At 43.3% G+C, this 10,936-nt stretch overlaps 1 protein-coding gene across 1 annotated transcript; it reads left to right on the top strand.

The window, feature by feature from the left end:
* The first annotated feature begins 279 nt into the window (after positions 1-279).
* LOC125529187 (cyclin-B1-2-like) lies at positions 280-4,191 on the top strand. Its single transcript, XM_087536714.1, has 4 exons — positions 280-408; positions 505-602; positions 2,969-3,140; positions 3,749-4,191. The coding sequence occupies exons 1-4, from the start codon at positions 280-282 to the stop codon at positions 3,818-3,820; spliced, it is 471 nt and encodes a 156-aa protein (XP_087392840.1). The 3' UTR covers positions 3,821-4,191.
* The last annotated feature ends 6,745 nt before the right edge of the window (positions 4,192-10,936 follow it).

Here is a 10,936-nt window from a genome sequence, read left to right as displayed (position 1 = left end):
CGGGGCAGAGGGCGTCCAGCGGATCCTGGCCCTGGAGGCGGTCTTGGAGTGCCGCCGGCTGAAGCACATCAGGAGTGACGACGGCTCCATGGGAGGCGACCTCGGGGCAGAAGGGGCGAGGGACCGGTAGGCGGCGGTCTGGTGGTGGTTCGCCAGGCGGCAGGGTCGGTCGGGCACGCGGGGATCGAGCGCCTCCCCCCTGATGGCGTTGAGCATAGCGGCACACGACCCCAAGACAACAGAGAGAACAGAGAGAGGAAAAAAGGCTCAGTAGCGGCGATGGCGAGCGGCGGCGGTTTGATGACGAAGAAGGAGCTCGGCGAGACCCACGACGTCCTCCACTTTGGCGTCAACGACAGCGTCCATGGCGACCTCACGCTAGCGCACCCCGTCCAGGCCACCATCAAGGTAAACCCTCCTTGATCCGCCCCCGTTCATTCCCCCAAACCCTAGCACGTGCTGAATCGGAGTTTTTTTTTCTTTTTTTGGTGCGCCCGCATGTAGGAGGCCAAGTTCTGGGATAAGAAGAAGTTTGGGACCGAGGCCATCTACGGATCGACCTTCAACATCCGCAGGGATCTCGACACCCAGATCCTCTCCAGGTTGGTTCTCTCACTGCCCCCTCCTGGAAATTGGTTTTGTCTAACTAAAGAGCCACTGGTATTAGATTTTTTAGCGGTATGATCTGGGAGCTGCAGTTGTTGGGGTCGTCAATTCGACCTTACTTCTTTTGTTTTGTTGAGCAAATCAGGGCCCCTACCTTTAGATTATTACATCTAGAAGCGCACACGCTTAACGCTTGTGAATGAGAGTTTTACAAACCAGAGCACAGCGAGTGCATCCGGAGTGATTGATGCATTAGGGAGAGAGGGGGAGTTCAGTTTTGCCAAATTAATAGAGAGGCTTTCATCTTTTCCTGCCCTGTGCGCCCATATTTTGACCAAATTCACACATTGTTTCATGACTGGAGGTATATTAGTGTCATCAGAGACCTTTCGATTCCTTGCAAGCCAAATGGACCAGAGAGTATATGGTTCGCTGTTTTTGTCTCACAGAGAAGCTTGTCACCCGTGTTAAAAATGCCAGCCGATTCTTTCACATCATCTAGCCTTATGCCCATAAGGCCCCATATATGGTTCATCCTGATGCACTTCAGAGTTAAATGTGCAGACGTTTCTTGGTCGTTGCATCCAAAGGGGCAGGTATCATTGTCATCGAGTCCTTGCTTTTTAAGGAGCTCTCTGACTTTGATATGATTTCTGATGAGCATCCAGGCAATTTTTTTTCCTTTTTTTGGTGACGAGCAGTCCCAAATACACCGATAAATGAGCTCAGTACATCCTCCAAAATTCATAAGCTGATGGGATTTCCTGACTGAAAATTCCACTGAGTGGTTCATTCTAAGAGCTCGTTTATCCAAGGATCCAACCTTGAGATAGACAGAACTGAGGAATTGAGCTAGAACCTTGAGTTCGCTGTTGGCCTGATCAGATGTAATATGCTGTGCGTGCACAGTCCATTCCCCACCTCTCCTGCAGTCAGCCACAGAGATGTTTGGCCTAAATCCTGAAAGAAGCTAGAAGAAAAATCATGTGGGCCTGGCTTTTATCTTGTGGAATATCTTTAGTCACTTCCCAAATCTCTAAGTAAAATGTGTAGGTAGGCTGGATAAATCAAATGAATTTGGATACAACAGGTTTAGATCGATAAAAGTGAAGTGGACATGACTGCAAGGTTTAAATTCAAACATATTTGAATTTAATTCAAATGGGTAACTAGGACTAGGTTCTAGAAAGTGCCCAAAAATGTTGAGATTTTTTGTGTGGAGCTTTGATAAATGCAGAAAGATTTGTGGGCAAGGATTTGGGGAATTTGAGATGGCTTTAATTTAAACAAGTCATCTTTAGTGCTGCTGGACTGTAACAGTCAGACATACCATTAACCCTAAGGCTCTTTTTTTTAACAGAGTATGAGACGCTAATGCTCTTTCCATGATTAATGATTGGTATACATTTCTTTTAGACTTTATTATCATGCTGGATTCTACGGTATTGTGTATTTTGTTTGACGGGACAACTAGCGTGTTCTTCGTAGTGAATTCACTATGGGACATTATGCTTATGTATAACAACAACAAAATTGAAAAAAAGAAATATATTAATTTTGTTTCTCTCGTTGCAACGCACGGGCATATGTGCTAGTATATACTATATATATATATATGTGTATATATATATATATATATACAAATAATAAAGTATGGGTTCACCGTCGCATCCTTTTTACACAAAGGTCCCTATACTTTTTAAGAATCAACCCACAGTCCGCATCATTACTATCTGTAAGTCAGCCTACCGCTTCGATTTCTTCCCTGTTCATCACATGCCCTCGCCTATCCACACACATGATCTCCAATTTCAGACCGCCTGGTCGCCGCCGCCGGGTGCCGCTCTGCCCCAAGCACGTCTCCTACTCAGGCTTGCCCTCTTCACCCCCCTCTCCCATCGTCCCCAAATGGAAATGCCCCAAGCTCCCCTCGCCGGGCCGCTAACCACATGCGCCGCCCGCACGCGGCCACGTCTCGCCCGATTTTCCATTGCACATCTCCTACCTTGGGGTCCAGCGAGCGGTGCCGGCAGCCATGGCTAATTGCCACGGGTGTGGCCCATCCGAGCTCCGATTTAGGCAGGTCGACCGGGTGTCCTTCGGGGCTCGACAGTGGCGGGTGCGGCCAATCGGAGCTCCGGTTTAGGAAGGTCGACCAAGTCTCCTCCGGGGCTCGACGGTGGCGTGGCCAGCCCGGTGGGGACAGACGCATCCAGTCTCAGCTGCCACGCGATCGTCCCTCTATGTGTCGGCTACTGCTGCACCCCACACTCATATAATTAAGCCAACACTGGGAAATTGATATTTTCATTCAGAGTCAGACTAACCACCTCTTCAATTCTGGTTGATTTGTGGTTTTGAGACTCACGCAAGCAGGTTATGCGCTCATGGAGGAGAACCTGCTGTTCCTGGGGGCCTGGAAAGCAGTTGACAACGCTACTACTTGTGACGAGCTGTGTACACAAGGGAAGAGACATATGACTCCAAATGTGCAAAGTCTGCAAGTCATCACGTGCCACTTCATATTTGAGAAAGTACAACTGAATTTGATAATTTGATTAAATGTAGTTATCATGCACCTCCTTTGGTTGAATCTAAATTCTGTTAGAAACATGGCAACCCACCTAAATATAACATCGATCTGTACAAACTGAGAGATGTTGTGTTTTTACATTTCTTATGTGGTCTGACCAAATTTGCTAGATGCATGCCTTCATACTTTAGTGATAAAATAGATATAATTAACAGATGTATTCATGTATGGTTGATTGGATTCTTGATGTCGACCCTATACATGTGCAGCTAATCTTGGATTCTAGGCATAGGGGCCGAGTTACCAATACCCGAAGAATGCTCTGTAGTTGCTTATATAGCTTTGGTTCTTTTCAAGATTTATTTGTACTATCCCGGAGTTCATTAATTTGTTTGCCAAATTAGGAGGCGCTTGGTTACAGTCTGGAAGACATTTACCATGTTTGTGTGTCTGGACAATTTCCCTGAAATTTTACATCCTTTGTACTGTCAATTCCTCTACTGCTTCAGAACCAATAATGGGATTTATTTATTTTGCTTTAAAGAGCTTTCTGCTTTGTAGTTTAGTTTGTTGTCTGCTGCTGACCCTGAGTATTTGCTTGCTGCACAGGTTGAGTTTGCATGTGAGACACTGGAGAGCCCCACTCTGCTCAACTTGAAGGTGCTGTTGCTGAACTTGTAAAGGTGCAACAAGAAGAGGAGGCTGCCTAGAATTGCTATATTGAAGCGGGATCTGCTGGAAGTTACCTTTGGCCATCCACTGATTTATTTGTTGGGAGGAAGGGCCCTTGCTGGAAGTGTGGAGGGAATCCCCATGGTGGCGGCACTCCTGGTTCAGGGTAGCTGAAATAGCCCGGGAACCACAACAACGACATTTACATCTACCAGACTGATCGAACTGCTGGAAGGAGTTGTTCTGGCTGCGTGCCCCTCTCTCCCTTTGTGTAACATCCCAAAATTCTAAATTTTGGAATGTTATATTAAATAATTAATTATGACTGTTTGTTTGATTGTTGTGTGAATGATGTTGTGAAATTGAGTGGAAATTGATTTTCTTTTGAAAGTTGAATGAGAGGAAATAAAAGGACTTTCCCAAAACTTTCATCTTGCATTTTTCTTGATCTCCATGAATTCAAAGTCATCTCATCACAAGACCCTAGAGTGAAGATAATATGACTTCTTCCATTTGAAGAAATAAAAAAGGGGGTTGAAAATAATTTGAATTCCATTTGAAAAATTTCAAATTTAGAAACTTTAAGCAACTCAATGAGTTCATGGGGGAAGATGAAATGACTTCTTCAAATTCTAAGAAAGAGAGTTGTAAGTTTCAAAGGAATACTTTGAAGTCACTTTGAAGTTATTTGAATTTCCAAGTTTCAAATCCTCTTGGAAATTATTTAGTTTTAATTCAAATTATTTTTCTCCTAAAAATAAATAAATATAAATAAGGGTAAAATGATTCCCTTCAATGGAAAATTAGAAGAAAATAAGTTTGAAATCATTTTGCTATTTTAAAAATGATTTTTATTGATTTTAAAAGCAACAGTAGCACTGTTTGACTTTTATGAATTTTTATGGAATTTAGTTGAACTTGAGAAATAGTTCGTCTTATTCTTGGTAATTTTCTGACTCCCCTACTCCTCGCGCATCTCCTTGACATCTTGCTTTGTCTTAGTTCGAGCCGGAACAACGCCTCGATCGACACCGACCTCGCGCGGAGCGCCCGAAGCACAGGTGCTCTGCCGCCTTTGCCCCTCTCGACTCCGACGCCCCGAGGAACCCCGCCACCACCACCGAGCGCGTCGCGTCGCGCCGCATCTCCCCGTCGCCTTCCCTGCCGCCGAGGACTGCCGCAGCCGCCGCCCCACCGACGGATAGCCCCGCCGGAGCACGGAGCCCCGTCGTCCTCGCGCCGCCCATCCGGACGCCCTGAGGATCCCCGCCACCACCACCGCGACGCTCGCGCCATGCCGCACCCCTCCGTCCACTTCGCCACTGTCGAAGCCCGCCGAAACCGTCGCCCCATCGACACCGAGGTCCTGGCCAACGCCGGCGCCGCTGCAGTTGCCCTCTATGAGCCGCCCGGCCTCCTCGTTCTTTTCTAAGTTTAGGTTTTTTTGTGAACCGTTACACGAAAAAAATCACCGGTTTTATTTTTAAACCGGTCGGTTCACTTAGTTTAGCCGCGGTAGCCCGTTTTTCTTATATGTCGACCATTCACCGGTTAAGCTCCGCAACGAATGGGTATGCACCAGTAGGAATTTGCCACGTGTCAGGGACCTGTTTGCCATAGTTTTCTTCACTGTTTAGTCCCTATAATTAGCAGATTAGTCCCTAAACTTAGAATAGCCACAACTTTTTAACCGTAAGTCCAAATTCGACGAAACCAGCGGCAAACTGTTCGTCTCGAATAGCTTTATCCAGAGAACCAGCTTTGAAAACTTTTGGCCAATTTCAAATTTGAATTTATTCAGGTTTGAATTCAAACTTCAACTGGCCATATCTCCTAAACCGTAGCTCCAATTGATGTGATTCTTTTTGCACCATGTCACCGTAGCCAAACCCTACCACTTGGACCATTATCACATATTTTCACACACCTAGGATCTGTCCATGATAGTTTTATTACTATGCAAGTATGGACGATAGATCACATCACGGTTTTGAACCTTATGTCACTTATTGTTGGCACCTAGAATTATTTGCATGCAAGTTATGTGTGTTGGGTTTCCATTTGGTTTTCCGAGTCCTTTGTGTTGCATGTTATTGCTCTCTGGAATGATTGCCTATGTATGCTATTTTTACTTTGACGATAGACTGTCCAGAGTGCGAAGCCGAGTACTATCGATCTCTACAATTCAACTATCAGTATCAAGGCAAGTTCACATTTGACCATACTTTTAATTACCTATGTTTTTTATCTGCACTTAGTCCATTATAGTAGGAATGCATGGTAGGAAAATTTATGCAGGTTGGCTATGTTTTTACCTAGTAGTTCATTGAGGTAGGTTTGAACCATATACCTTTGTCACCACCGCTTAAGTTTAATTTTGCCTCGCCAATGTAGACGTGGATTGGGAAGTGTTCATTGTGAGAGATGAGTGACAAAGTAGTAAGTAGGACCAAGATAACTTAATGAACTACCTGGGCGGAGGTTTGGTTTGAATGGTGGCGAAGTACAGTGGGAGCATGCATGGGAAATCCATGGTGGTGCACCACTAGTGGTCCGTCCGCCCAGGCTCAAAGAGATCAATCGTATTCTCATGTCTAGAAGCTTACGTGTGCAACCACAAGCCAATATGGGTTCTGGCTTAGTTGAGTAGTTAGTGTGACCCCTTCCGGGAGGGGCTAGCAGATGTAGAATGAGTAGGTGTGCCGGCCTATCCATGGATTAAGGGGAAATACTTTCGAAAGACTATGTTTCGGACATCCTGTTCTCAAACACTAGGCAGTGCGAGAATTTCAAGGGAGGCGATCGAGTCTTGTGGGGAAAAGTGCGCAAACCTCTGCAGAGTGTTAAAACCTAATCGATTAGCCGTGTCCCTGGTTACGGACAACTTGAGCATCTAGTAGTGGAAATGCTGGGAGATCTCATCACTCTTAATTAAACAGTTGGGTTTTAAATGAAACTTTGGGAATGGATTGAGTTGGGTTTACCAACTCATCCTGTGCTATACAATAGTGGTAGAATAATATCTTTTATTCTAGGAAAAAACTAGCTTTATGCAAAAAACTAAACTTAGAGCTTTCCACCAGCCAAATTGCATGTACAAATAGGTTCATTATTCTTATGATGTGACTTGCCAGTACATTCAATGTACTGACCTACAGGGCTGCAACGTCTTATGTTGCAGGAATTTTCTACGATGAGTAAGAGTTACATTGTAGGGTTACGGTCTACACTTAACTTGCCGTTGGTGTTGATGGACTCCACTCCCGTATGTTTGTTTCTGCTGAGACTTATGAGGTATATATATCAGTTTTACGTTATTTATACATGTGATTACACTTTCATATATACATTGATGTACTGTGTGTGCCAGCATACCGATCCAGGGATGGCATGGATACACAGAGGCTTGGCCATTTGAGGTCGTGTCGCTACAGAGAGTGGAAATGCTGGGAGATCTCATCACTCTTAATTAAACAGTTGGGTTTTAAATGAAACTTTGTGAATGGATTGAGTTGGGTTTACCAACTCATCCTATGCTATACAGTAGTGGTAGAATAATATCTTTTATTCTAGGGAAAACTAGCTTTATGCAAAAAACTAAACTTAGAGCTTTCCACCAGCCAAATTGCATGTACAAATAGGTTCATTATTCTTATGATGTGACTTGCCAGTACATTCAATGTACTGACCTACAGGGCTACAACATCTTATGTTGCAAGATTTTTCTACGACGAGTAGGAGTTACGTTGTAGGGTTATGGTCTACACTCAACTTGTCGTTGGCGTTGATGGATTCCACACCCTTATGTTTGTTTCCGCTGAGACTTATGAGGTATATATCAGTTTTACGTTATTTATACATGTGATTGCACTTTGATATATACATTGATGTACTGTGTGTGCCAGCATACCGATCCAGGGATGGCACGGATACACAGAGGCTTGGCCGTTTGAGGTCGGGTCGCTACAGAGAGTGGAAATGCTACAAGATCTCATCACTCTTAATTAAACAGTTGGGTTTTAAATGAAACTTTGGGAATGGATTGAGTTGGGTTTACCAACTCATCCTATGCTATACAATAGTGGTAGAATAATATCTTTTATTCTAGGGAAAAACTAGCTTTATGCAAAAACTAAACTTAGAGCTTTCCACCAGCCAAATTGCATGTACAAATAGGTTCATTATTCTTATGATGTGACTTGCCAGTACATTCAATGTACTGACCTACAGGGCTGCAACATCTTATGTTGCAGGAATTTTCTATGATGAGTAAGAGTTACGTTGTAGGGTTACGGTCTACACTCAACTTGCCGTTGGCGTTGATGGACTCCACACCCTTATGTTTGTTTCCGCTGAGACTTATGAGGTATATATCAGTTTTACGTTATTTATACATGTGATTGCACTTTGATATATACATTGATGTATTGTGTGTGCCAGCATACCGATCCAGGGATGGCACGGATACACAGAGGCTTGGCCGTTTGAGGTCGGGTTTCTACAGAGATGGTATCAGAGCACATGTTGACTGTAGGACGTGACCTTAGAAACTAGAAAGCCTTTAGGAAAGGATTTTTCTAAAACTTAATTTTCAAAAAGATCCTTTACCTCTTTTTTTTCCTGAGCTTTATCAAATCTTTTCTTTTATCTCAAATAGTTAGACAATACCCCTTTTACCTTTGACCACGCGGAGGATCAACTGATGAGACCACTCTGAGAAGGACAAGATACCAGACTTCACCATACACTAGAAGAGTTGAAGCTACAATAGTAGAAGCCTTCGAAGAATTGAAGAATTTGAAGACACTGACGAATTCCATGATTTATATGACCTTTAGAGGACTAAACCCTTGTTGAGTACTCACGTTAGATGCGATGATTTGTGAGTTGTCATATTTTGTGTGTGTTTGTGTGTGTTTTCTTTACAGCAAAAAAACCATTTTCAAAACTATATTGTTTGTATTGTGTGTATCTCTCTCTATCTCTCTTATCTCATCCCAAAACCCTTGGACCCAATAAATGATGAATGAAGATGGACTTGTATTCTCTGAACCGATCACTCAGTTGGAGGCAGAGCTATGGATTCAAAACATGGAGAATCACTTCAGGAGCAATTTGGTTGCAAGGAAGTATGAGGTTCAACACGCTCTTCGGTACTTTACAAAAAGTGTTGCAACCTGGTGGAAATGCATCAGGCCATACAAGGATGTAACGGAGCAAAAACTTGGGAGGAATTCAAGATGACTCTACTGAGGTCTCGTCTTATTCAGAAGCCCTATGGCAATAAAATGAAGAAACCTTGTGCATGCAAGATTTGTGGTGAGATAGGACATACCCATGAAGAACACAAGGATGGATGCCCTCATTGTGAAGGAAATCACCAAGATGAAGAATGTCCAACCATGAAGGTTACTTGTTTCTTGTGTGAAGGAATTACACACTACCCTGCCTAGTGTCATATTTATCCCAAGGTACAAGAAATTACCAAGCAGCAGAAGGAAGCAGTGAAATAAGCCCTCGGGGAAAGTTTAAGAAAACCGGTGATGAAAGAAGATGTTGACGACCCTGATGGAGAAAGCCTAAACAGATTTTACTCCAATGCTTGCTATTCATGTGGAGAAGAAGGACATTTTTCACAGTATTGCACGAAGGAAAGCCAAGAGTATCTGGGAAACTTCCCGACGGAAGAAGTGGAGTTTGATCGATAAGAGATAGAGGAATTGATCGGAACGAAGAAGTCGAGGAAGAGAAAGAGCATGTATCCCTAGAACAACCCAATTTCTGCAGAAAAGGACCTGAGTCAAATCACTTGTTACAGGTGCAAGGATTTAGGTCATTATGCTAGCAAATGCCTAGCAAGGAAGCCAAGAACCCAAGGAGCCAAGATAACCACCAGGAAGCCCCTAGATTCGTCTGAAGTCATTTGTTTATGCTGCAAAGGAGTAGGACATTTTGCCAGAGAATGTTCAGACCCGAGGAGAGCTTGAGTAGAGTAGTTGAGATCTTGATATTGGAATAAAGCATGTAATAAAGTTGGAACACACTTTTATTTTCATTGGGGATGTTGAGTTGAGTTGTGAAATGGAAATTGTAATAGCTCATGGAGCAATAAAAGTTGAGGTGTTTGGAATCTCATATGAAATGTTATGAGTTGTTTGTTGATTGTGAGTGCCTCTCTCACTATGTTACCCAGACTTAAACCTTGAACCCATGGACAAGCTGACTCCAAACCTTTCCCCGAAAAATAACCACATTTCACCCAAGGAAATACATACAATATCCTGAGTACCCCTTCTATCTTATACCTGTAGATGAAAACCCTTTACGAGTCTTTTCTCAAGGGCCCGGAAATGATCATGACCGTGACTAGTGATCAGGATTACCCGAAGATCCTGAAGGACATGATGAAGCATATTCATCTTGAAGGAAATGCAGTTTACACGGGTTATCCTTTCATGGAGAAGGGAGTTGAACTTTGGTATGTGGAGGTACACCTCCACCGTGTGAAGGGAGTTTGCCCAAAGACTATGGGTCAATACTTTTTCATTTCTCGAGTACCATGAGCAACATTCTTTGATTCTATTCGTGAAGTTGCCATGGAAGCCATACATCAGATTGGAGAAATACTAGAAGCAAGACTCCGTCACACTCAGGAATACTTGAGGGAGGTGCATGCAGAGATGATGGAGATGAAGCTCATGGCCACCACGACGAAGAAAAAGATCGATGATCTGAAGGATCACATCGCACAATTCTAGTGGGACTGAAGCATCTTCAAGTAGGGCAAAATAATAAAGATGGAAATAATGCTTGACCATGCCAAACTATGTGGGTGGCAGCTTCTGTAATAGAGTACTTTTGAAATTTGAGTTTTGAGTAGTGGTTAAGGTGTAATAAAGGATTTGATATGAAGAGAATATGAATTATGGATGAACCAGTGCATTTTTGGCGATACTTGTTTGTGTGAACACTTGACCAATGGAAAAGAAAATGTATTCCACAGAGTGGAGTTTGGACAAATGAGTTGGAGTTTTGTTTTAGTTATGATGGTTACCCAAGAGTATGAAGGAATGAAGTACTATTGGATTTAAAGGAGATGTAATGTTGGAATATGGAACAATAGTA

This window comes from Triticum urartu, chromosome 7A (assembly GCF_056163025.1).
Source record: "Triticum urartu cultivar PI428250 chromosome 7A, HENAU_Tu73, whole genome shotgun sequence".
NCBI lineage: Eukaryota > Viridiplantae > Streptophyta > Magnoliopsida > Poales > Poaceae > Triticum > Triticum urartu.
The sequence above is the reverse complement of the archived record's forward strand: the minus strand, read 5'-3'. Positions and strand labels throughout refer to the sequence as shown.

Excerpts from the sequence above, each read along its gene's own strand:
- LOC125529187 (XM_087536714.1), top strand. The coding sequence starts at position 280 with ATGGCGAGCGGCGGCGGTTTGATGACGAAGAAGGAGCTCGGCGAGACC. Across the intron at positions 409-504 it reads CCGTCCAGGCCACCATCAAG|GAGGCCAAGTTCTGGGATAA; the intron begins GTAAACCCTCCT and ends GCCCGCATGTAG. Across the intron at positions 3,141-3,748 it reads GCCACTTCATATTTGAGAAA|GTTGAGTTTGCATGTGAGAC; the intron begins GTACAACTGAAT and ends CTTGCTGCACAG.